This window comes from Marmota flaviventris, chromosome 10 (genome assembly GCF_047511675.1).
Source record: "Marmota flaviventris isolate mMarFla1 chromosome 10, mMarFla1.hap1, whole genome shotgun sequence".
Lineage (NCBI taxonomy): Eukaryota > Metazoa > Chordata > Mammalia > Rodentia > Sciuridae > Marmota > Marmota flaviventris.
In genome coordinates, this window is record NC_092507.1 from 30,419,857 (window position 1) to 30,447,556 (window position 27,700).

The following is a 27,700-nucleotide window of genomic DNA, read 5'->3' on the forward strand; positions in this document are numbered from 1 at the left end:
TATATAATAATTGTGATAGCTCCTCAATCTGTCACCATTTTATGCTGATAATAGAAATGTAAATTGGAACAAATTTTCTGGAGCACAATTTGATACTCTGTAAAGTCTTTAAAATCATGCACCCAGCAATTCTATTTATAGGACATTATTCTAAGAAAATTGTCATGAATACATGGAAAAAGTTAGGCATTCAGTACTCATTTCAGTGTTATATATAATACTGCAAAGTTAGAAAGCATGTGTCCATAAATAGAAAATTAGGTAATAAGTTGTGGTAGCCACACAAGGTTGTACAGCCATGAGGATACTGATGTTGAAGAAAACTTTACAATAAATGTAGAGACATATAGCATGAGTCTATTAAAATACTTTAAACATTAAAGGAATGTTGATATTACTTATTAACAGTATTCTGTTTCTGAGTAGTGGTAATAGTACAATAAATGATATTACTATTATAGCAAAATAGCAGAAGGTATGTTTTGAAATTGAAAATGAAACAAAGCTAGAAAGCATCCTTAAATCCCTAACAGAATCTATATCTAAAAATAATCTTGGTAGGTTGAGATGATGAATAATAAGATTTAGTCATTACAGAAGAAAAATTATAGATAGGTGAATGGACTAACAAGTAGGTCTTTTTTGGTTTTGGCCTTAAAAAAAATCAACCATAGCCATGAGTGTTGGTGTACAACTGTAGTCTCAGCTAATTTGGACACTGAGTCAGGAGGATCACAAGTTGGAGGTCAGACTCAGCAATTTAATGATACCCTATCTCAAAATTAAAAAGGATTGGGGATGTAGCTCAGTGGTAGAGTATCCCTGGCTCAATCCCCAGTTCCTAGAAGAAAAAAAAAAAAGTCAACTGTAACTAATATACAAAGTGTGAGTTGGAGCACAGTGACACATAAGTAAAAGATTTAGGATTATAATTTATTTTAGCCATTTACTCTCTCAGTATAAGCAGCTTGCTGTTTTTCTTCTTGTTTTATTTCATCTCACACCCAGCTTATTTTCTTTACAGGAAACATTCAATACTTCCTCATTATTAACTGATATTTAAGTCTCTTCACCATTTATCCCCCATCTGTCATAGTCATTTTCTGACTTTGTTCAAGCTGCTCTCTCTTTGGAGTCCTCCCATTACCTTCATCTTTGCATTTTAAAACTTTACTTTTTATATTTCAGAGATTCCAGCTCAAGTGCTGCTTCCTCGTAGAAATCTAATTCATATAGTATTGATCACATTTTATTCAAATTTATGATTTTGAGACATTCATGTGCTAAGAAAGTTAAATCATACAAAAGTTTCTTCATATGCAAAATTCAAAATAATGCATACCTTTCTCTGTTAAAATCACATTAGTTCCTATTGCCATGGGATGTTCAGTTTTCAGAATAAACACCAGCTATCTTTTGTCAGGTTTGTATGAACCACTAACATTCTAAAATATGGGTTTTCAGCACCATTGTTGGAAAACTGGGCACTTTAGAATGGAAATTAGATGTAAACTCTTAGGAAGAAGGCCAAATGATGACCACAATACTACTTGCTACAAAATATTAAAGATAATGCTTGGGAAGAAGCAGCAGAATTTGAAAACATACTTAAGAAAGCTGTGGACTTGTGCATTCTGAGATGATGTAAAGCATGGTAATTAAGTTTGGTCTTTGGAGCTAGGTGTCCCTAGTTCAAATTCTGAATACAACACTTAACTTTGGAATGGGGGTTTCAAAGATAATTTCTTAGTTTTGGCTTCTGAAAGGAGGCAGATAGAATGTGGAAGGAAGAGCATATCTGCTGGGGAAGATGTTTGGTTTTGGACATGTTCAGGATTTGAATAGACATCCAGATAGGAATGTATAATAGGTAGTTGAGGCATGTAACAAGGGCGTGATAGAGTGATCTGAGGGTAATATACTTGGGATGTGAATGGAAGCATCCCTGTTAAGAATGGTCAAATTTAGTGTCTAAGTTGGCTAATTTTTTTTTTTTTTAAATCTCAGTATGCATTATCTTTTAAAGGCAATGATAGTTTCCATCCTCAGCACTGGGCTCCCACATTGTAGTGTTGATGTAATAAATGACTTTACTGAAATACAGGGAAGAGTTCATCAATTTGATCTCTGTAGAATGCCACCGAACTTGAAGGGGTCATATTTATTATTTATGCCCCATTTCTCCTTCAATTTTGTTAATGTCTTTTAAAAGAGAAACAAGAGATCTCTGTTTTTTTCTTTACTGCTCCTGATTCTGTTTTGTTTACATAAAGTATTTAAAATGTTATTTGGTGGCTATGATTCATTCAGCCTAATCTTGCATTTAAAAAAAAAAAATCATAGAGGGCTGGGAGGGTAGCTTAGCCCCTTGCATGCACAACACTCGGTTCAATCCTCAGTGCTGGGGTGAGGGGAGGAAGATATTAATGAAGATTGTTCCAGTGATTCTTCAAATACCAGAAATAAGTTCATAGTGGGTATGTTATGGAGACTTCACTATTTAATTTCAACTAACATGAGGGTGTAGATTTAGAAATATAGAAAGTGTAAATCAGTATAGAGCAGATTGTAAGCAAACATTCCACAGTGAATTTAATATTTGAAATTGTGTAATTTATAGAAGTCTTAATGGAATATCTGCATCAAAAGATATTAGATTGGTGGCAGGGGCTCTCTTAGTGGGCTTGGGGATTGTGAAGAGACCAATCCTGTCAGTATGTGTTCTGCCCTTCCCTTTTCTGTACTAGCAAAAGTTGGTTGTTTTGTTTGTTTCTTTTTGATACCAAGGATTGAACCCAGGGGTGTCCTATTACTAAGTCATATCCCCCGTCCTTTTTATTTTATTTTTTTAGTTTGAGACAGAGTCTGGCTAAATTGCTTAGTGCCTTGCTAAGTTGCTAAGGCTGGTCTCAAATTTGCAGTCCTCCTGCCTCAGCCTCCCAAGTTAACAGGATTACAGGTATGTGCCACCATGCCTGGCTAACAGTTGGTAAATTTGCATGTGTGGTTTCAGCTATCATATTGACTCATTCTCAAAGGTTATGAAGGTAGGTCCTATCTTTCTCCAGCCCCTAGCAACTGTATGATAATAATAAACTATCAATAGTTATCAAATGAGTAAAAAAGTGAATGTATTCTACAAATAGGGAGACTTGAGAATGTCCATTGGAAGTGGGTCAAGGAGGGGCTGTGTTCAGCAGTAGAGTACTTGCCTAGCATGTAAGAGGTGCTGGGTTGGACCCTCAGCACTAAATAAATAAATGTGTCCAACTACAACTAAAAAAAAATAAAAAAGAAGTGGGTCAAGGAATGGTAAACTTAACAAAGATTGATAAGACATAATATCTGACTTAAAGATCATAAAATCTTGATATCAAGGACGGAGGATATAATTTGATAGTAGACTAGTTGTCCAGCATGCAGAAGACCCTGGGTTCAATCCACAGCAATACCAAAATAATCTAGTATCAATTTAAAATTTTAATGCTCCCTGATTGTTAAGATTAACTGATAAAAGCAATAAGTTATTTGCTGACTTGATTCAGAATTCCTAACATTGATTTTAATAAATTTCTTCTGAGAAATTAGTAGAAATTATTTATGTAACAGTTAAGCACATATTTTACATTCCTTTTCTCATTTAACTGGGAGGTAGAATTGTTTGATGGTCAGTTTTATGATCCTTTCATCATTTTATTAAAATTTGGGATTTGATTAAATGGTGACATGATCCTCTTCTGAAAATATAGAAGGCAACCAGTTACCTAAAATAACTGTAACCAAGTAGCAAGATACTTAATTGACTGGACATACTAAAATAGCTTATCTGATATTAAAGTGTGCAAAAATCAGGCAATTCAATGTGTTGGTTAGGAATATTTTCACTATACATGGTATAATGACTTATCTCATATGTTTCCTTATAAGGGTCTTAAAAATTTTAAGCAACCATGACCATGCTGTCATATCTCACTTATCAGAACTGATAATAAGGACCATTATTGTAGAAACTAAAGCTTCAGGAAATCTGGTCGAATCCTGCAGTGCAACCATATCTATTTGCCATCCAAAGTTTTGCCATATCTATTTGTAGTTTTCTAGGCAGGAAAATCAAAAACAGAAAGTAAGTTAGGAATCTTTGAAGAAATTATTCTAAGGGTAATAATTCATATCAGATAGAGTGTATTTAAGATAAAACTACCCTTTAAAAATAAGACTTACCTGTAGAAGTAAGTTAGGAACTCTCTAGCCTGGTCAGAATGTGTATGATAATAGGAGAGAGAATAAATCCCTTGAAACTAGAGTCTTCAAATAACAATTTGGCAGGAATTTTTTTAGCATTGTCCAAGGAGAACATAAACCATCATTTGAACAAATTTTTAGTGATAGGACACATGTAATTTGTTAAACTTTTAATCACAGTTCCATTTAATTTTGATTTAAATTCCATGCTGACCAGAAGTTATCACTCCTCAGCTACAATAAAGGATTCGGGGATGCTACATGGTGATGTGATCATCCCTTGTTGTGAGCAAATAAACTGGCATTTGGTTTTTATGATGAATTCTTTTTAATAAACCTTTTAAAAACAATATAAAATTTGCCTTTTGTAATTTGGTCAACATAAATTAATCTCTGGAAGCCTAATCAATTTTTTGTGAGTAGAAGATGATTTTATGGAACCCTAGAACTGTTGGGCCCTGTGTAAGAATAACTCCTCACCCTTACCCCTTGTCTTCCTCCTCTTCTCTCTTTCTCTCTTAAGTTAATGTTGTATTAATGAAACTCACTGTTTCATTTCAGGGCTATAAAGAGAACTGTAGGCATTTTATGGTTTTGCTTTTAAATTTATTCTCATATCAAAAGAATAAGTCTGCCTTTTCTTTAAGTCCTTGAAACAATTAAGTGATGAAAATAGTATCCTCTAAATAAACCAGAGCCTTAAAAAGGCAAATAAACGGTGTATGTGTCTGTTAGAAGAAAAGGAAGGGACAGTGCTTTTGAGAACAAAGACAAATTGTTTCATTAGTTCTAATTGTAAAATAATTAAATATTTTTATTTTTTAGACTTTATTGCAATATGCAAGCAACAAGAATGCATCAGAACATATTGTGTATCTTCTGGAGGTATATCGACTTGCCATCCAAAGTTTTGCCAGTGCACGTCCATTTTTGACTACTGAATGTGAAGATGTCCTCTTAGTGCTTGGCAGATTAGTACTGTAAGTTGAATATAAATCACTCTAAATATTGAGTACCTTGTGTCATAGTGTTTGCCTGACTTATTTTTTAAAAGACATTACATTCTTCAAAGCACCATTAATTAATAATTTTGAATGAAATTCTCTTTGCTTTCTTCAGGTTCCCAGATCATATAGTCCAGGTGGAGTTCCAACAAAACAACATAATCTTATTGCTTCTAGAGCCTTTTTTCCTACTCTTTCTTAGCAGTAGCTTGAGCTTCGGTTTTTGATTTATGGAGCCAAAACTGTTCCTCCTACCTAAACAAAACTGTTTGGGATATAAGTTGAAAAGCCAAGATATCAATTTGAAGAGTGAAAAAGTTTAAAATAATCTCATCAAATGTAAAATGTATATTTACTATTGCTTTCATACTGTAATTATTACCATAACCACCATTTTATACTTATTTAGTTTTTTGTTTTTGTTTTTTTTGGTAGGAGTTGTTTTGAATTACTGCTTTCAGTGTCTGAAAGTGAACTGCCTTGTGAAGTCTGGGTACCATTCCTTCAGTCTCTACAGGTGAGTTGATTTTAAGTCAAAATATTCTCTGTATAGGTATCCAAGACACCTACTTAATTACTCCCAGCAAACTAAAATCAGAAATTTAAAACAAAAACAAGTTCATTATATATCAATAGTAAGTTCATGACATGAGAAAAAGAATTTCTACCTCATGAGGGGGTATGTTAAAAAAAAAATGGAGTTTTTCTTTCATTTGATTTTGCTTTCTTTACATAGCTTGGAAATCAACAAATATTTTTCATTATTTGAAAATATAGACAGAATAAGGCTATCAAAAATTTAAAATCTGGGTTGGGGATATAACTCAGTGGTAGAGCACTTGCCTAATATGTGTGAGGCCCTGCATTTAATCCCCAGAATGACAGAAATAATTTAAAAAACAAAAAACTAAATCACATGTGGTTATACGGTAGTATAGATTATGTTCATGCATTTTACTTATGGGAGAACTATTTAGGCTCTCATGTTGACTTGGTTGTCACCTTTCTTAGGTAAGCAGATCAGAAAGCGATAAATTAGGGTGGGAGATAGGATATGAAAAAAAGCAAATACAGTGCCAGCAACAGAAGACAGTCTTGTTACTGATGGAGACCAAAAAACTATTTTTTTTTTTTTTTTTAGAGAGAGAGAGAGAGAATTTTTTTTTTTTTTAATATTTATTTTTTAGTTTTCGACGGACACAACATCTTTGTTTGTATGTGGTGCTGAGGATCGAACCTGGGCCGCACGCATGCCAGGCGAGCGTGCTACCGCTTGAGCCACATCCCCAACCCCAAAAAACTATTTTTAAAAATAGACATAATAAATAATAGCAATCATTCATTTATTGATCACTAATTATGATCACTGCTCTATACTGGCAGGCTTTATGTCCTTTAGTCAAATAAACCTTATAATTTGAGGATTTTACTCTCCATTTACGAGTAGGAAGACAGGCACAGAGAGAGGTTAATTAACTTGTCCAGAATAACACTCACATTCAAGCCCAGAGCTTATTTTGTTAAATGCTTTCTTCAGGACACAAACTCTTGGATCTGTTTCATATAGGGACAAATAAAGATTTACATATTAAAAAACATACCTCATTATCTGGAAATTTCTTTCCTTTGGGATGTATAACCAAAATGAAATTATGTTTATGTTTTTCTCTTTGGGGAGAAGAGGAATCTTTGTCATGTTATTGGCTTTTTTTTTTTTTTTTTCCTTCTTTTTTCTTTTTTGGTACTAGGAATTGAACCCAGAGATGTTTAATCACTGAGTCACATCCCAGTTTTGAGACAAGGTCTCATTAAGTTGCTTAGGGCTTCCTGAGCTACTGGGATTACAGGAATGAACCACCACACCAGGTTTAGCATATTTTAATCCTTGTAATGCAGTACTAATTTCTCACATGCCTTTATAGCTACTAAAATCATCTTTTATGCATAGTCTATTGATTTTTGTCACTGTGTTTTAAGGCCTGTTGGTAGTTTCATCCTGGCATATGCCATTCCAGAAGAGCACATACTCTTAACACTATTAGTATTATTTTTATTAGTCTTTAGAGAAAATACTCTATTTCTTCATTGTTTTCTTAAGATTGTTTGCCTGAATAAAACAAATGCCTTCTCACTACCCCTTCTCCCTACTCCATGTAAATTTTTCAGTTGTTATCAGATACATAGGTTGTATTTTTAAATATACGTTCAGTAAAATTAATGAAGGTAAGAATATTGATTTAAGAAATGGTCCCTTTTGAAATCTGAAAGACAAAACTCTGAATTTCTCTTATTTTATGTAATAAGTGGACAAGGCCCAGATGGTATTGAGGATACTTTCAGCAAAATAATCTTTTTTGTTTCTTTGCTTGCTTTGTGGTAGTGGGAATTGAACTCAGGGCCTCACCTATACAAAGCAAGTGCTTTACCACTGGGCTGCATCCCTGCCAGACCCTGTCTTTTCTGAACAAGATCTCTCCAAATTCCCTGACTGGTCTCAAACCTAACCTCAGGAGTAGCTGGGATTAAGGGTAGATGTGATGATGGTGCTCAGCAAAAGAACAGTTTTTGTGAAAACAGGCCACAAGGGGCTGAGGTTGTGGCTCAGTGGTAGAGTTGGTCCCTAGCACATGTGAGGCACTGGATTCGATCTTCAGCACTTCATAAAAATGAAATAAAGATATTGTGACCACCTACAACTAAAAAAATAAATATTAAAAAAAAAAAAAACAGGCCACAAATACATTTCTCAATCATGTTTAAACTATGTAACTCTTCCAGACTTTTTTTCTGTTGATATGAAAATATTCACTGAAAAGATTTTTTTTTTAATAATAGGTTCTTTTTTTAAAAAATTATTTTTTAGAGAAAGAGAGAGGGAGAGAATTTTATTTATTTTTTAGTTTTTCGGCCGATACAACATCTTTGTTTGTGGTGCTGAGGATTGAACCCGGGCCGCACGCATGCCAGGCGAGCGCGCTACCCCTTGAGCCACATCCCCAGCCCTGAAAAGATTTTTTTTTTACTATGTATTTTTAGTTGTTGGTGGATTTTATTTATTTATTTATTTACTTACTTACTTATGTATGTGTGGTGCTGAGACTCAAACCCGTGCCTCACAAGTGCTCTACCACTGACCCACAACCCTAGCCTTGAAATGACTTTTTCTTTTGTTTAAATATTTTTTTAGTTGTAGATGAACACAATTCTTTAATTTTATTTGTTTATTTTTATGTGGTATCAGGGATTGAACCCAGTGCCTTGGGCATGCTAGGCAAGTGTTCTACCACTGAGCCACAACCCCAGCCCCTGACCAAATATTTTTAATACTTATTTTAAATGGTATGAGAGTGAACATCTTATGTTAATGTTTCTGTGTTGTGGTTTCAAGATGTGGTGCAGAATATTTTCCTCTAACAGGAAACCTGATTTTTAAAATTATTTTTAAAATGCCACCATAGTTTTTAAAAACTCGATTTAAGACTATTTTTAAAAGTAATTTTGTTATCATATATGCACATATTACATATATGTATGTATTATAGATATATGTAGGTAACAGGGTTATATACTGTTTGTATTTGAGTTAGCTATATTTTGAACTTCAGCAAATGAAAAGTAAAAGATGCTTTAAAAAAAAATCAAACTTTGTTTTTTTTAAACGTGGCTGTGTTTCATGACAGTGATACTGTTTTCTACCTAGTGTAACAGTACAGTCCTGTTAGTGTAAATTTGGTAGCCAGGCAAAGAAAATTATGGTGCTTCCACATAGAATCTGTGTCTTCACTGCAAAGTATATGTCTGTCCTAACTTAAAGAGAAAGAAGTCTGAGGACCAGTCAACTGATAAAGGAAAATTGCAGCATTAGTTTAGTATTGCTATTAGCAAACTGTTGGTTGAAATTATCATTTTCTATATTAGTGCTATATCTTAAACTCTTCTCAGTGGAAGATAGCAGCATATTGGGGTATGTGTAGTTAAAGCCAATCTTTTATATGTTATATATTACTTGAGTAAATATAAAACTATATTCTTAGTTCTCTGAATATTTTTCTCAAGAAAAATTGGTATAAATGGAAGCTTATGTTTGTACAGAATTTCAGAAGTTTAAAATAAGAGAAACAATTTAGAATTTTAGAACATGGGAACAACCTCATTATAATTAGTCATCCTCGATAGTAATAAAAGACAGTGAGATATACATAATCATTTATAGTAAAATTCCTGACCATTTTTTCTTTACCCACTATATATAAATTTCCATGTTTATGTGCTGAAATAGAATATCAAATAATAACCTAGACTTTTCTTAACATTTTATGTAGAGCCGCCTCTCATTTAAATGGTAATTGAAGAATTTAAATAGTTATATAACAATTAGTATAATTAAGCAATATTTCTCTTTGAAGGCATAGACTGTGAATACTGCAAAATCTTTTAAAAGAAAGCTGGACCAGTGGCCTCAAAATAATTAAGTCAGCTATTGCTAAGGCTGTTGGGTCTTCAGAGTGTCTGACCATCTTAATAGTAGGGCACTTTAGATACTCAGTAGTAGTGCAAGAGCTAAATTATTGATTGTGGTGATAATTTTACCTGAGGGGAATTCAGGAAAACATTTTAAAGTTTTCAGTAATTTAAAAAGTAGCAACAGAACTGCATAAAGCTTTGAGGATAGTGTAGTCCTTATGTTTTTGCTAGTTTATTTTTAGGAAATCCAAGTTAAAGATCCTTTCAGTTCACAGGTATTCAGCTATATTGATAAGACAAAGTGTTAATTACTGGCTTATTTTCTGTTTTTGTTTTAGGAGTCACATAATACATTGTTGGAATTTGGAAATAATAACCTACAAATATTGGTTCATGTTACCCAAGAAGGGGTGTGGAAAAACCCAATTCTTCTTAAAATTCTGTCTCAACAGCCAGTAGAAACAGAAGAAGGTAACTCTTAATACTTCATTGACTATTTGGGAGGAGAATTTAGTTGATTATGGGTTAAAACTTTATGAATTTTGCCTCTATATACCTGGTCATTCACTTTTCTTTTGAGTAGTAAAAATTATTAGCATTTAATGTTTTGCTTATGTAAGTAAGGATACTTGGAATTTTAGGTAGTGTTCAAAATATCACTTTGCAGTAATCTGCTAGTCTTTGGTATATGGTAGAGCTTTGCTTATAATGAAAATTAAAGTATAAATGTGAGTTGACATTTGCATTTTAGACATTGTTTTGACATTTTAGGCCATATTTGATATAGACAACAATTATAACTATTTACTTGAAGTTAATGGAAAGCTCAGAGGATCACATTCTGTTATAATAAAAACAGGTTCAAAACAATTATACTTTTCTACAAATCTTCAGTTTAGGTCTTGGAATAAGAAGCTTGGTGCCTTAAAATATCCCAGTTGATTAATTTATTCACCAAATTTGACCACCATGTACATGCTGTTTAAGTCTTTCTGTATAGTAAGAAAATTAGCATAAAGTTGTTTAGATTTTCTCTTGGTCCTGGTCTTTGATGAGTCTATTGCTTATCATTGCACTGACAATTAAAAAATAAGAAAAGAAGGAGTAGAGCTGTTAAATAGAAAAGAGATTGGTATTTTATTGTTTTCTGTTGAGGTCCTCAATAAATGATATCTGTAAATATACATAGATGGAGGCTAAAGTATTAACTTTATAATTGCTAAAAGCTGCTAGAGGACAGAACTAAGTATAGTCATGCGCCACTTAACAATGGGAATTTGTTTGAGAACTGTCATTAATTATATCATTTTCAGATGAAAGTCAAGAATATATTTAAACAAAGTCATTCATTTCAGGTGCCCTCTTGCAGTCAAGAGGTGTAGTATGGCAAGGTACACCTGTAATCCTAGTTACTTAGGAGACTGAGGCAGGAGGATCTCAAGTTCCTGCCAGCCTCACAACTTAGTGAGAACTTGTCTCAAATAATAACTAAAAAAGGGCAGGAAGTATGACTCAGTAATAGAGTACCCCTGGGTTCAATCCCCAGTACCACATGCACAGACACAAAAAAGATGTGCTTTAAACCCAAAATGTATGAGGCTTCTGCTGGTATAACACAACATACTGTTTTACGGTAAACTATTTAATAAATAGAAGGAATATACTCAACTATAAAAAAGAGTATTATAATACTGGTAGTCTAGTAGGTTTATTTACACTGACACCATCATCACAAATATGTGAATAATACATTACATTATAATGATGGCTATGATGTCACTAGCAGTAGGAATTTTTCAACTCCATTATAATCTTACAGGACTACCCTGATGTGTGCAGGCTGGAATTGATTGAAATGTTGTTATGTAGCCCATAATTAGTTTCAGAAGTATCTCAGACTAGCATCCTCATCTAGATAGTCTTGACTAGGACAGAGAAGAATTCATGCTCCATCCAAGCAGGCCAAATCCCTAGAGGCAAAAGGGTAGAGTTGAGTTAAACATCCCCCGTATATTTTCCCATGATGGACTAATCAAATGTGTCAACTACCTTAGGGATTATTAGTAATTTTTTTCACACAGGGAAATATCAAGAAAGGGGGAGAAACACTGTTCGTCTAATGACCCATGGTATCCTATCTGTTCAGTAAAGATTAATTAAGCCCCCACCATTTATAAGATTCTGGGTACATGGTATGTACTGAAGAATTATACTGAGGATCACAGTGTAAGTGGTGGGCAACCTGAGGCCTACCTACTTTTACATTGATCCTTAGCCTAATTTCAGATCAAAAGACTAGAAAGCTTCCTTTTTAATTCCACTGTTCCTGCAACACAGATGTCAATATATTTGATACCAAAAAGCAGTGATTATCATCTCATTGATTTCTTAGTATCAAGCATAAAAGTGCACATTTTTTACTTCCAAGGAACTCAGTAAATGCATTTCAGTATAGTTTTTTGAACCAATAAAGGCCTATAAACATTTTTTTCCTGTCTTCTGATTTTGTGTGCCTCTGCCTCAAATTAAATAGTTCATAACTTGAGGTATGTATTAAGTGCCAGCTGAAATTTCTGCCTGGTATGATCATTAAAGACATCATGATAGAGCTCTTTTTAACTGAATCTTAAATGTTAATTGTTTTTATATGATGACATATACGAAAGGTGAAATTTCATGATTTCTGCAACTTTCTTTTCTTTTTTTTAATGTCTTTATTTTATTTATTTATGTTTATGTGGTGCTGAGGATTGAACCTAGGGCCTTGCACGTTCTAGGCGAGCACTCTACCACTGAGCTATATATAACCCCAGCCCCTGCAACTTTCTTTTAAATGGCTCAATAAAAGAAAAGTTAGGCAAACAAATCTAACTGGAAAGGAGGGTCTAGGTATTTTACATTGTTTATATTGTTTGAAAAAAATAGAGTTGATGCGGTGGTACACACCTGCATGATAATAATGATAATTAGTTATATTAAAATAGTTTTTAAGGGCTGGGGATGTGGCTCAAGCGGTAGCGTATGGATCCTCAGCACCACATACAAACAAAGATGTTGTGTCCGCCGAAAACTAAAAAATAAATATTAAAATTCTCTCTCTCTCTCTCTCTCTCTCACTCTCTCTCTCTCTAAAAAAAAATAGTTTTTAAAATACAAGATTTTAAAAATGGGTATAGCAATGGTTTAATTATAATATATTGAATAAAATAGTTTTTACCTTCTAGATATAACAGCGAATTTTTAGAGTGCCTGCTATTTGTTGGGCACTATTAGTGCTTTTGTATCTCATTTAATCTATAAAACAGGTGAGAGATCACACATGCACAAGACCATGTAGTTAAAATTGTGGAGGCAGAATTTGAATGAAGTTGAGATGTTAAAAAAGTTTTTGACTGGGGATTGATAACCCTTCAGTTACTAAATACATGGTTTTATTAAATATCTGTAATGTGCATGGCATTGTGCATAGTTCTCTAGGGAATACAAAAGACATGGTTACAAATTGCTGACAGTGTAATAAAGGAGTTATTACAAATACTATCCAGTACTATTGAACTTGTTAGTATTGTGCGCTATATGCCTGGCCTTGTTCTATGTCTTATCTATAATATGGATATTTAATAAATGTTGTGGGAACTTAAAAGGGCTTGGAGTTATGTAAATGACATGCCTGTTTTCAGGTGTGTTACCTCCTGAGTTATTTGTAAGATTGCTTACAACCTAGTAGAGCAGTGTCTTACATTAGGCTGAATAGGATACAGAGAAGAGATGTGTGGCAGAAAATAATATGGAGGAATTAAAGTGAAGAGGGTTTTAAAAAATAATAGCAAGGACAGAAGAGCTAAGTTAATTTTCTTGAGGAAAGGAGGTAACAAGGGGGAAAAAAAGCCAAAATTTTACTTTTTGTATAATTGGGAGAATAGCATTACTGAAAAGAAACAAGGAGCCATTTGAGAAGCAGGGGATATATGATTGTGAGTTCATTTTGTGGAGACTTATAGAAAAGGCCAGCCCTTCATGCTTTTTCAACTTGCCCACATATTATTAAATGTCTGGAATTTAAAACCAAACAGAAAAATAAACAACAACAAAAAAGTTGGGCATGGTGGTCCACACCTGTAATCCCGTCAACTTGGGAGGCTAAAGCAGGAGGATCACAAGTTTGAGGCCAGCCTCAGAAACTTAGACAATGTGTCAGAGTAAAAATTTTTTAAAAGGCGAGGGGGTATGGCTCAGTGGTAGAGGATCTCTGGGTTCAAGCCCCTTTACCAGAAAACAAAAACAAAGCAAATCAACAACAGGAAGAAAAACAACTTACGTCTGTATGGAATTTCTAGAGATGGAGCTCTGGAGCCATAACTTTCTCAAGTGCCTTAGGAAATGGGAAGTTACATTGTTTGGAGTGCAAATTGGTACAACTTCTGGAGAGCTGTTTGGCAGTAGGAGTCAGTATTACAAATGAATGAAGTTGCCGGCACAGTAGTGCACACCTGTAATCCCAGCTGCTCGAGAGGCTGAGGCAGGAGGATTGCATATTCAGAGCCAGCCTCGGCAATTTAGCAAACCCCAAAAGCAACTTAGTGGAGACCCTATCTCTAAATAAAATATAACAAAAGGGCTGGGGATGTGGCTCAGTGGTAAAGTGCCCCTGGGTTCAATCCTTGGTACCAAAACAAACAAAACCCGAATGAATAAAACCTTTAATCTAGCAATTCCACTTCTAGGAATTTGTTCTACTGATAAAACTCACATGTGTACAGGGTTGCAAACTGCAGCATTATTGATGATTGCTAAAGATTGGAAACTGGGGGCTGGGGATGTGGCTCAAGCGGTAGCGCGCTCGCCTGGCATGCGTGCGGCCCGAGTTCGATCCTCAGCACCACATACAAACAAAGATGTTGTGTCCGCCGAAAAACTAAAAAATAATATTAAAAAAAATTCTCTCTCTCTCTCCCTCTCTCTTAAAAAAAAAAAAAAAGATTGGAAACTGATTGCAAGTGTATCAGTTGGAAATTATTGAGATGCATTATGATCCATCCATACAATAGATACTATTCAGTTGTTAATGAGATAACTTAAATGAAGTGGGATAAAAATGTCCTTTGTGCCCATAGTATATTTCTTGAAGTATAAACAAACAAAAAACTGGAATCAATTATTTCTCAGGAAGAGAAACCAGGGCACTGGGGTCAGACTACAAGGGAGACAACTTTTAGCTGTAGACCTTTTTGTTTGCCTTTTGAAAAGTACAGTGTTATCTGTTTTTTTTTCCCAATATATTTTTTAGTTATCAATGGACCTTATTTTATTTATTTATATGTAGTACTGAGAATTGAACCCAGTGCCTCTCACATGCTAAGCAAGCACTCTACCAGTGAGCCATAACCCCAGCCCTAGTGCAGTCTATTTTATAAAAATAATTTTTAAAACTCTATGATTGATACATACATATAAAGAGAAAGAATGAGAAAATCATCAAGGAAATTATTCAAAAAACAAAATTTAAGGTCCCATCTAAGACCTCATAATTTATTAAATCCCATAAATCAGAATCTGCGTTTAAGCTCCCTGGGTAATTCAGAAGGCCTTTTTGGAGTCAGAGAAACACGATTCTAAAATAACCACCCAGAGCAGTTTATTCACCCATCATGTGACTTACCATTCAGTATTCCAACCTCTGCTCTATAAGTAATGTTATGAAATATCACGTTTGTCAAGGATGGACTATTCAAAAATTGAGGGCTTTTCCAGAGCACTATACACTCAGTACTCAGGTGCATATTATTTAATAGTTCTAAGAATAGCTCCCCTGAACCCCATTACTGGGAATTGAACCCAAGGCTGCCTTACCATAGCTACATCTGCAGACCTTTTTATTTTATTTCTGAGACATGGTCTAAATTGTCGAATTGTTAGCTTCAAATTTGCAATCCTCCTATTAGCCTCCCAAATAGCTGGGATTACAGGCTTGTACCACCACTACTGCGCCTGACTCAGAGCAGCATTTTCCAAAGTGTGTACTAAACCAGGAACATATATTTTACAGGGCATTAATAATATGTGTAAAAGGGTTCTCTGGTCAAATCAGTTTGGGAAACATTGGGATAAATAAAAGTGAACAGTTTTCTTTATTGCAGGACTGTTCAGAGATTTGACCAAGGAATCCTTTTTTTTTCTAGGACTACCTCTCAGGTCTTTTGGTCGGTGGAACACACTTTGAGAAATGCCTGGTTTAGAGGAAAGAGCACCACTGGCTTTGGAATCCTTGGCAAGTTACCTAACTTCTCTGAATATTAATTTTCCTAACTTTAAACTGGGGATAATACTTGCCTTGGTGGTGGTGTGAAGAATAAATAAGAATATAAGAAAATTTTTAAATGCTTAAAACTTGATACCTCATGAGTATTCAGTTGATAGTTATTAATATTATGTAGGTTACTTGCTTCATTTTCTTGCCTTTATTTGCATAGTTCATTTCACTATTCCTTACTAGTCTCACCAGAAAGTGAGGGAAAGACAAGGTCAAATAATTTATTTTTATAAAATGTTGATAACTTTATTAAAAGGTTTGATATTTGGAATAAAAATACTAATTAATGTGGAAATCATTAGCATCATTTTTCTCTTATCTCTGATAGATGAATATTGAGACCAGAATAAACTTCCCATTCATATCTGCTGAATTTTTATTAACCAAAAGCAAGACAACAAAGATATAAAACTTTCACCATATGTGGTATGTTATCAAAATTTTATTTTTCCTTTTTTCTAGTCAATAAATTGATTGCACAAGAAGGACCTTCCTTTCTACAAATGAGAATAAAACATTTGTTGAAATCTAACTGCATCCCCCAGGCTACTGCTTTATCAAAACTATGTGCAGAATCTAAAGAGATTTCACATGTGTCATCTTTTCAGCAAGCTTATATCACATGTTTATGTTCCATGCTCCCTAATGAAGATGCTATTAAGGAGGTAAGTAAATTAAATAACTGTTATTATTATTATTTGTAGAGATGATGTATGGTTACTCTTTCCCATCAGAATGAAAACCAAGATTATTTATTTTTAGTGTACTGCAAAGTATTGCTTTAACTGTGTTTGTAACTGTTTTAACAGATTGAATGTATAGCAATACTTTATAGGTGGATTTGAAAGTAGGTAATTAAATAATACACAAATGATGTTTATCTTTAGATGAGGGTTTTCTGTGAAATCTTTAAATATGAAAGTTTTTTCTTAATTTTGTTGTTTTGAGAAATGCAGAAATTGTTAATAGTAGTGTCAAGAGATAAACTAAAAAGACTGGGAGCTTAGTTACTTTATGCATTTAACTCTGTAAAATGTAGGACTCCTAGACTCCCTGAAAAAAAAAAATGTATATCTTTTGTTTGTTTTGTGGGATATTGAGGATTGAACTTGGCACTTGATCACTGAGCCATATCCCTAGCCCTGTTTTGTATTTTATGTAGAGACAGGGTCTCACTTAGTTGCTTAATGCCTCACTTTTGTGAGACTGGCTTTGAACCCATGTCCATGAATATATTGAGCAACATTTGAGTGGCCAAATTAGATACCATGGAAAATAATTATGTGGCTGAGTTGTTTTAAACTATTTTTTTGCAGTCACATTATACCTATCATTTTCCTTAGAAAACTTGGGATTAGTTTTCTCTTTCAGTTTTTGATTCTACAGAAAAAATAAGACCGCTTCATCTTTATTTCATTATCTACCTTTAATTTTCTCACCTACCATTCAGATCTGACCCATGAATTTCATTTATTTCTACTCTGAAGTTTCTTACTAAATGTAGGAATCCCAAAGATTTTTTTATATAATAATATTTATTAACATTTTGTAATTTTACCTGTAAATATTTTATTCTCTTTCTACCTCGTTCACTTTAATGTATAGACTCCACTTGGATCTGTTGATCCTAACACATTTTCATTCAGCCTCAATCTCATGTACTCATAATCATCACTTAATGGTGTATACATTCTCAATTCCTCTATTGATCCTTCATTATACTTGTTTGACTATTGGTATCCTGGTAATCCTAAATCTCCATTTTTATGACCAAATTTAGATGGAAAAAAACTTGCCAGCAAATTTTACTTTAATTGTGTGTGAGTGATGCCCACCTGCAGTTCCAGCAACTAAGGAGGCTGTAGCAGAAGGATTGCAAGATTAATGGCAGCATCAGCAACTTAGCAAGACTTGAATGTCTCAAAATAATAATTAAAAAAAAAAAAAAAGGTCTAGGGATATAGTTCAGTGTGTAAAGCACCCTGTGTATATCCAAAAAATAAAATAATGCCCTCTATCCCTGATCTACCTTATTTTCAATATCTGCTATCATTACTATAAATATATACTAACCCATCTAAAATGGCTTTTCTGTGTCACCTTATCTAGCTGTATTTTCTTTCCAGCACATATTAGTTCCATGAAACATATTTGCTTTTCTATGTCCATCCCCTGCCCCCCACCCCGCAATGAAAAATCCATATGGAAAGAGAAATGGGTTGGTCACTGTTATATCCCTACATTCTAAAGGAATATTTAGCTGCACAGGCCCTCAGTACTTACTTGTTAAATGAATGAATGACAATTACAGCTCCACACCTTACTCTTTTGTTAATAATATTTTGAGTTTTCATTATATGAGTTATGACCAGAATGTCAAGCTGAAACATTCCAGTCATGCTTTGTAAGTTTTTAAATTTTGCTTGAATGTCTTTTTGAATTCTAAAGTGATGCATATTTTTCTTAAGTGTATTTCATCTTAAAATATAATATGTAATGCTCTCTGTGCATTTATAAAAACATAGACCAAGATGAAGCTAGACTAACGGATTTCTGTAGAGATTGGTTGCATCATAGATCTGTAGTTATTTTAAATGGCTAAAATCCTCTATAGCACAGGTCTTACCTCATCAATATGAGAAGCTTTTGTCAACTCATTGTTGAAATTTAAGGTACTTCCCAGTGGCCAAAATAGTGACTCCAAGAATTTGTGATTCCATCTTGGCTCTTAGTAGCCTTTGCATTTCTATTAACTACATTATTATTGTTGTTGTTGTTGTTATTTAGTTGTAGATAGACAGTTCTCTCGTCCCTCCCTCCTTCCCTCCCTCCCTGCCTTCCTTCCTATAGCCCCAGCCTTTTACCTTATTTTTTTTTTAAGTGTTTACAAACTTTTTATTGGAACATCCATGTGGGAAACAGTTTAGCCTAGACATTGAAATTTGGTAGTCACTTGAATCTGAGAGGATTATCTAAGCAGATAATATGTGGATAGAGACAAAGAATGTTGGTCGTCTTTGTTTTGGAATATGGCCTTGAGAGAAGTGCCAGATACAGAACGCAGAGATCAAATAGCCAGCTGGTAGCTGTGAAATGGGCAACAGCATGTAGTTGCTGCAAATGAGGTTGAAGCTGTGACCCCATGGCATCAATTATGCATGTTCTAATTTGTTGGACTGTGGTCAAAAAGAAGGATAGAATGCTTAATAATGCCTGCCTTCCTAGACTTCTCACTTCAAGAATTATTACAGAATGACTCTGGAGGCTGAGGCAGGAGAATTGCAAATTCTAGGACAGTCTTGGCAGCTTAGTAAGATCCTGTCTCAAAATAAATTTTTTTTTTAAAGAGAGAATTTTTTAATATTGATTTGTTTTTTTTAGTTTTCGGCGGACACAACATCTTTATTTTATTTTTTTTAATGTGCTGAGGATCGAACCCAGAGCCTCGCGCATGCCAGGCGAGTGCATTACCACTTGAGCCACATCCTCAGCCCAAAATAAAAATTCTTCAGAAACTAGGGGTGTATAGTTCAGTGACAAGTTCCCCTGGGTTCAATTTCCAGTACTACTGGAAAAAAAAGAGAAAGAAAGAAAAGAAGAACAACAACTATTACAGAAAACATTTATTGGGAACTTGTCTATTCTAAGCTCTATGCTATATGCCTTTAGTGTTTTGGCATATAATCCTTATAATAATCCTGTGAATTTTATAATAATTAACAGAGTTCAAAGAGATTATATAACTGGCCCAAAGTTATATAGCCACTAAGTGGAGAGCCCAGGGTTTAAACCTTACTTGGTCTGCCTCTGCTTCTCTTGTGTACGTATTAATTTCATACTCACACATGTCATATGTACTGTCCAGCTCTTCAGCATGGCCAACCTTCTTTTATAGATCTGGTTCTTCCTGATTACCAGTTCTTAGAGTGGGTTTTTTGCTCAGGAGAGTTTTTTCTCTTGCTTGCCCAGAGGAGAAACAAACAGTCATACTTATTTTTAAATCAGAAGAGATGAGGTTGGCTGTAGAGTTCTGAAAATTCTGGGTGACTGATTACTGGACTGAATTGATTGGGGAGCATAGTTTTTTTTAAGAAGGTATCTGGAGAAGCAAAAGCAACAGTTGGAAAACATAGACTTGAATCCTGACATTATCATTTACAAACCATTCAACGTTGGGCAGCTAGCTTTCAGGTTCTGTAAAGTAGTCAAAATAATAGTAACTATCTCACAGTGTGGCTAGATATTTCAAAAGGGATAAAATCAAAAGGATCTAACATTGTTCTTAGAATATCATAGAGTGCAAGAAGAATAATTCTTCCCCCCCTCCCCGTTTCTTTTTTCTTGGTACTAGAAAAGTACCACTGAACTCCATCCCCAGCACTTTTTTATTTTTTATTTTGAGACAATCTTGCTAAGTTGCTGAGGCTGGCCCTGAACATGTGATCCTTCTGCCTAAGCCTCCTGAGTTGCTAAAATTACAGAAGAGTTCTTTAGGCCTAGGGTACAGAACTGGGGAGAAATAATCCAGGAGAATTAATCACAGATGAGCTGTAGATTTGAACAGAGAAATAGTGTGTTATATACAGAGATAGTTTTATCTCTTAACCTGTATTTAAAGCCTATTTTTTTCCTAGCATTATATTAGGCATTGACAAATACAGAACAGTAGGAATGGCCTGTTCATATGATTCTGCCCTTTAGAGATAGAAGATCGCCATATAGATTAAGATACATACAGCTTTATAGAAAAATTGATGTTTAAGTTGTACTTTGAAATGATGGTGGGATTTGGATAGATAGAAGGGTTTAGGAATAACTGACTATGGTAGTAAAGGCACAGAAATTAATGTATACTTTGTAGGGACTCACTAAAGAATACCTTGCCTAAGGCAGAAGAGTATATGTTAAGGTTTTGAGAGACATAAGACTGTTGGATGGGGAAAATGAGGGCCTCAGAAACTATAGTGTATTAGAGTTTAGATTTTTTTAAAAAATCATTTTTGTAATTGTAGATGGACAGCTTGCCTTTATTTTATTTATTTATTTTTGTATGCTGTGGTAAGGATTGAACCAGTGCTTCACATGTTCTAGGCAAGTGCTCTGCCTGCCACTGAGCCCCAGCCCCAGCCCCTAGAGTTTAGATTTGAAGCTGTAAAAATTAGGGAGGCTTTGAGGTAGGAAGCTAAAGTCACATCAGTGACTAAAGTGACATTTTAGGAAAATCAGACAGAAGGAGTTATATTAGGTTTAGGGTAAGAGGTTGGAGTTAACAAGAGGAGAAAGTGTAGGATTTGCTGATAGGGCATAAATACAGGATGATGTACAAAAATGACTTCAAGTGGTTCATAAGACTTTTGAGACTGGGAGAACAGTGGTGCTCTCCTATTAACAAGAATGGCAAAGAAGGGGTGGAGGTGACAGTGGGAAGCATAGGAAGATAATTAGCTTGTTTTTATACATGATCTTTCCTGGTTTATTAATATCACAGAAATAGGATTTTTTCTTAAATTACTTAATTAACTCCTTTCAACAAATGTGTTGAGTTTGCAAGAACTGTGTTACAGGAAGTGTGGTTTTATGCTACTCTACATAGACCACATGCATACATTGTGGTCTGTCAGCCAAAATTCACCCAGCTATAATCATGTATTGCTTAATGATGGGGGTGTATTCTGAGTAGTGCATCATTAGGCACTTCATGATTGTACCAATATTGTAATGTATTTACACATACATAAATGGTATAACCTAGTACATATCTGAGTTATATGGTATATACTGTCAAAGAGTTTTCTTGGCATACAGTTATGCCAATTTGTTTATTGGCTGTGATTGTTTTTGTACTACAGTGACAGAGTAGTTGTAGCAGAAATTGTGTGGCAAAGGCCGAAAATATTTTGTTTCTGCCCTTTTTCAAAAAATATTTGCCAACCCTTGCTCTAGCATATTTTGCTGAACCCAGTACTACAAGCCTGTAATCCCAGCTACTTGGGAGGATCACAAATTCGAAGCCAGCCTAGGAAGCTGTCTCAAATAAAATAGAAAGGCTGAGGATGTAGCTCAATGGTAGAGCACCCCTGGGTAATTCCCAGTGCCACAAAAAAATAGAACATATTTTTCAGTCTGCTAACAACCATTAAATTATCAGTTAGTCCTCCATGTTCTACAAATGACAGAACTGAGGCCAAGATAGTAATGTCCCCAAGGCCCTACATGCATTAAGCTAATTATCAAGTCCAAGGCCAGGCTAGAATGCAGGGCGCACTTGGACCTGGATCTTCCACTTTACCACTTATTTCCATTTGGTGGGCACTGAAAGCATCCATGAATTAGGGGTGCATTTCCATCATTGAGTTTTTTGTTTGTTTGTTTTTTGGGCTTTTTTGGGTGGTAGTACTAGAGATTATACCTGGGGCCTTACACATGGTAGGCAAGCACTGTACTACTGAGGTATACCCCCCCAACCTTAGAACTGATTTGATAGGGAACATCTTGGTGGTATGTCATTCCATTCATTTTTATGTATAGGTATAGATGTGATTTAAAATATTTTTATAATTTGGATTAATTTTTTAAATATATCAACGTAAAAACATTTAGCACATATAAATTTCCCTTCATTCTCGTTGGAGATTGAACTCAGGGCCTTGCCTATCCTAGGTGATTTTCTATTACTTAGCCACAACCCCAACCCCATAAAATTATTTTAAAGGAAATAATGGTATCAACATTAATTAGTCTCTTATTTAGTGATGTTTTCTTTTGTAATGATAAGTGAATTAAAGAGAATCTCTAGATTGCTTTGGAAATGTACTAATGAATCCTTAGATGTTCATGAATTGAAGATTAAAATTAGCATATGTTCTAAGGCAACAGTTACACATTAGCCATCTACTTGGGTTCAGTTAAGGGCTGGGGCGGGAGCTTAGGGGTAGCACACTTGCCTGGCATGTGTGAGGCACTGGATTTAATTCTCAGTACTGCATACAAATAAATAAAGGTCTATCAACAACTAAAAAATATTAAAAAAAAAAAAAAGAAGAAGAAGAAGAGTTAAATTAACTTAAGGAACAGCTGGGAATAAAGATACTTAGTATGTTGGCACCTGTGGGTATCCCAGTAGCGGGTGTGTGTAATAAGAAACTTCTGCTGGGGACAGTTTTGCTAGACACATGCAATTAAGATTAATTGACTGGGGGCTGGGGTTGTGGCTCAGTGGTAGAGCGCTCACCTAGCACATGCGAGGTGCTGGGTTTAATTCTCAGCACCATATAAAAATAAATTTAAAAAGGTATTATGTCCAACTAGGACTAAAAAGAGATTAATTGACTGGGTCTAATGAAAACCAAAATTCTGACCTTGGTGTGTAAAGAGTTGGGCTTTTCAGAAATTGGGTAGGTCTAGAAGGCAGAAGATTACCAGGGATTCTAGATTACCAGAGTTCTAGGTTGTCTTACTTCATTTACGTAGAATCAAAAGAGATGACATTACTATCTTTTTTCATATGAAAGGATTTTAGTAAAAGTTACAGTCTTGACAATGGCCAAGTAGATGTTTCCTATGTGTTTTCATTACTGAAAAGGGAAATTTTGCAAAAATCAAGCTTTCCATATATTAAAGAACAGATACTCTTTTAAACACAAATTCCTCTATTATTTTAAAGATCCAAGAAATCTGTCATCAGAGTTCTTGGTGCACAGTAGGAGTCCATTTCATCCTTGATCCCTGAATGAACTGTATCTTCAGTGTCTGATGTGGTTGATAGGCACAATAGCAGAGATATTTCTTCTCTTGTTGGGGAAAGGAAAAGACAAACAGGATCTAATTTACTCACCAGTGTAACACAGGTGGGAATTGACAGAGTCACTAGGTATAAATGATAAACAGCAAATACATTTAAACAGGACCTTGAGGGAATTCAGTTTGGGAGTAGAAGTAAACACGAGCATAGAAATTTCAGATGTAGCTTAAATAAGAATCAAGTAAAAGGAATCCTGAATAAAAAGTTGTTACAAAATGTGTAAATTTAAAAATCACACTCTTTATATTTATTTATTTAGTTAATTAGTTGTAGTTGGGCACAATACCTTTATTTTATTTATTTTTATGTGGTGCTAAGGATCAAACCACCCGCCTCGCATGCTAGGCAAGTGCTCTACCACTGAGCCACAACCCCAGTCCTTTAAAATCACAATCTTAATGTTTTAACTTTATCCTTTTCATAGGGGGGGAATGAGATGAACACTACAAAATACACTAATGGTTAAAAAGGCTGTATGAAGACATTAAGCAGTTACCTATTTAAATATTTAAATTCCTAAAACAATTATTTTTAAAATATATATAATTTTTTTAGTTGTAGATAGACTCAACACCTTTATTTTTATTTATTTGTTTTTATGTAGTGCTGAGGATCAAACCCAGTGACTTACATGTGTTAGGCAAGCGCTTTACCACTGAGCCCCAGCTCCAGAGTTATTAAATAGCACTGGAAAGTTATTAAATCTTCCCAGGAGTTAGTATGCATTTGGATTTCACTTCTGGTCTCACTTGTATGGGTTATGTGTGAGTGTTTTGATTGATGTGTGGTGACACTGGCAGGGTCACTATGGAGGGTCAAGTAAACACCTCATTTTCAAAAATCCTGTAGAACATTTCAGGCTTCTCTCAGATATTGACAACCATTAGGTTTAAATAGAAGTATTGATAACTTTTTTTTTTTTCCTCCTCCTTCCCTTCTTCCCTGGAGTCTTGACATGTTACCTAAGCTGGTTTAGAACTCCTGGGCTCAGACAATCCTCCTGCCACAACCTTCCAAACAGCTGAGACTGCACATGTGTGCCACTTCACACCCTATCAATCTAACAGATGATTTTTCCCTAAACATAGGCCCAAGGTTACTTGAAATACATGCTTGCTAACTGTATAACTCCCACCTTTCTCCTAATGAAGTATGCAGTCAGAGGAATTTTATTATATGGAAAACTTAAAACTACTTTCATTCCTTTTTTTTTAAAAAAAGCATCAACTAACTTCAGTTTTTAAAAATCTATAAGAACAAATTATTTGCAATGTACCTCAGAACTGATCGGGAACATACTGCATTGAAAACCTCTGTTTTAGAGAAAGGTAAATGATAAAATATTCCATTAATGGCACTGCCAGAGTACTAGTTTACATCAGTAGCCTAAGCAAGAAAATAACTTGGGAAGATAAATACGCTGTCTCTATCCACCTTCTCTTAGGCCTGATATATTATTGCCTGATTATTATGAAAGCCTTCTAACTATGTCTATTCCTACCCTCTTCATTTTCTGTAGTAGTCAAGGTGATCTTTTTTTTCTTTTTTAAGATAAAATTAGACTATGTTATTTTGAGATAATTCTAGATTCTCATGTAATTATAAGAAATAATAGAGAAATGCCTTCCATTTGTTAAGTATATATTCATTGGAGAACTCAGGGGATAGAAAGATGAACAAGATACAGGGGAAGGAATAGTAGACAGTGTTCATACACTGTGAGACTTAGGCAGAGGTCTGCCTGGAAATTAAGAGTTCTGGGTCGTCGGCATTTGAAGCCAGAGAGTAAATGAAATTAGCCTTGTAAGAACTTTGGAAATTAAAGGCTTACAATAACCTAAAGAGATTTTTCTCTCAAAAAGCAAACAAATCTCAGAAGAGTAAGCTTGATGGTTCTTTTACTTGCCCTATTTTCTATCTCCCTTTCCCTAGATCCACAGTAGCCTTGAAAATAAATGGTTTCACAACCACAGTAGGTGTAAAAACCAGCAACCTAGCAGCTACCTAAAGAGGCATTTTGGTTTGGAGTTCTCCAAAAGCCCGTGTCCAGAGAATTGTCACTGTTTGAGCTATCTTATAGCTTGCTGAAAAGCTCCATTCTCAGGACTTGCCTGTATTTGATTCAGAGCTCACTCTCCTCAGGGCTTTTGTCAAAAAGCAATCAGTGGTAATTGTTTAATGTGACAGTTGTCTGAGGAGGCATCACTAGTTGTGCTAAGAGGAGACTGGCAAAAAAAAATAGAAGGAAAAACTGGAATACAAGATGTTCATAGGTTACTTACCTATGATATTTTAGAAGCTATAGAAGGCAATATGCATGTATAGGGTTAGGTGCCTGCCAAGGAATAGCCTGGGAAAGTCCAAATCTCTCACCTGTGGTTTCTTGAGGCTCTGCATAGGAAATCAAGGCAAGGAAAAGTTGTAAATTGCCTGAAATATTGAAAGCATGCCCCACCACACACACATAGACATTTAGTAAAAGCAAAGAGATGTTAGGTTTTTGTTGTTATAATCAAAATACTTGATGAAAACAACTGAGAGGAGGAAAAGTTTATTTTGGTTTAGTTTCAGAAACTAAAGATTGGCTGACTCCATTGTCTCCGGTCAAGGCAAAGCAGAATATCATGGAAGAAGGGTGTAGAGGAAGAGTGCTGCTCCACTCATGGCACCAGGAAGGAGAGAGGGGGAGCTAAAGATGCCACCTGTCTAGTTATCACCCAATTCATTCAAACTGTAAACTGATTAGGATACATCTCTCATAATCTAATCATTTCACCTCTGAATATTCCTGAATTAACACAGGATCTTTGGGGGACATCTCATACCCAAACTATAACTCTTGTTCAAAACATTTAAGAAAATTTCCATTGAATGCATAGCTGACCATTAGGCTAATCAAGCAGTGACTATAAGTGAACACAAGAGACAAAGAATTCAGACTTTACAAAATAATTCCAGAAAAGTCACTAAACTACCAAACTCTAGGAGGTGGGGGTTTTTGGTTTACAGAGTTTTCACAATATGAGATATCTATTTATTTATCATACAAAGAAATATGATAAACTGATACATAGGGTAAAAAGCAGCCAATAGCATGGTGGCACGTGCCAATAATTCCAGCTCTTGGGGAGACTGAGGCAAAAGAAGCAAGCTCAAGCCCGGCCAACTTAATGAGACTTGACTCAAAATTTAAAAATTAAAAAAAAAAAAAAAAGGACTGGGGATATAGCTCAAATGGTAGAACACCCCTAGATTCAATTCCCAATACTACAACAAAAAAAGTAGCTAATAGAAACTATTTCTGATTAAGCCCAGATGGGAGACTTAACTAGGCAAAGATTTAAAGTAAGCTGTTAAAAATTCGGTCAGTTCTTATTATTCATGGCAGCTATGATCTACTGTTGTTGCAGATATTAAATTATCAAAAACTGCTCCTTAGGGGAAATACAGGGTTACGTTCCCATGAGTTTAGATCACATTTCCATCAACCATTTAACACATACCTGTCTTTATGTGTGTTTCTGCTTAAAGTTGCCTTATGTAGTACAGGTTGTTGCTTTGTTAGCATTGAACTCATGGACAGCAGTATTATAATTCATGCCTGAATGAAGCTTACCTAACACATGTATTTTCTGCTAAAAGCACATAATAATCTTTTTGCTCTTAAGAATATTAAATGGAATTTCATCATTTCATTTGGGGTCATTTTTAAAGAGACTAGCACAAAAATGAGAAAAATCTGACTCTAAATAGAATGCAGAATCATTTACAGAATGACAGCTGAAATAGGAAAGCAAAATATCACATAGTGTCCTCAGCTGATAATATGCACATCAGCTAACTCAGATTTTCTTGCCAGTTAATGAAAGACCACATAGA

The 27,700-nt window shown here is 34.8% G+C and overlaps 1 protein-coding gene across 1 annotated transcript in view; it reads left to right on the forward strand.

Moving 5' to 3' along the window:
* Rlf (RLF zinc finger) overlaps positions 1-27,700 on the forward strand; it is a 71,189-nt gene that overhangs the window by 21,490 nt on the left and 21,999 nt on the right. The window contains exons 2-5 of the mRNA XM_027937518.3: positions 5,068-5,222; positions 5,682-5,763; positions 10,049-10,181; positions 16,483-16,685. Coding sequence (XP_027793319.2) covers positions 5,068-5,222; positions 5,682-5,763; positions 10,049-10,181; positions 16,483-16,685 — 573 coding nt within the window. The remainder of the gene's footprint in view (positions 1-5,067; positions 5,223-5,681; positions 5,764-10,048; positions 10,182-16,482; positions 16,686-27,700) is intronic.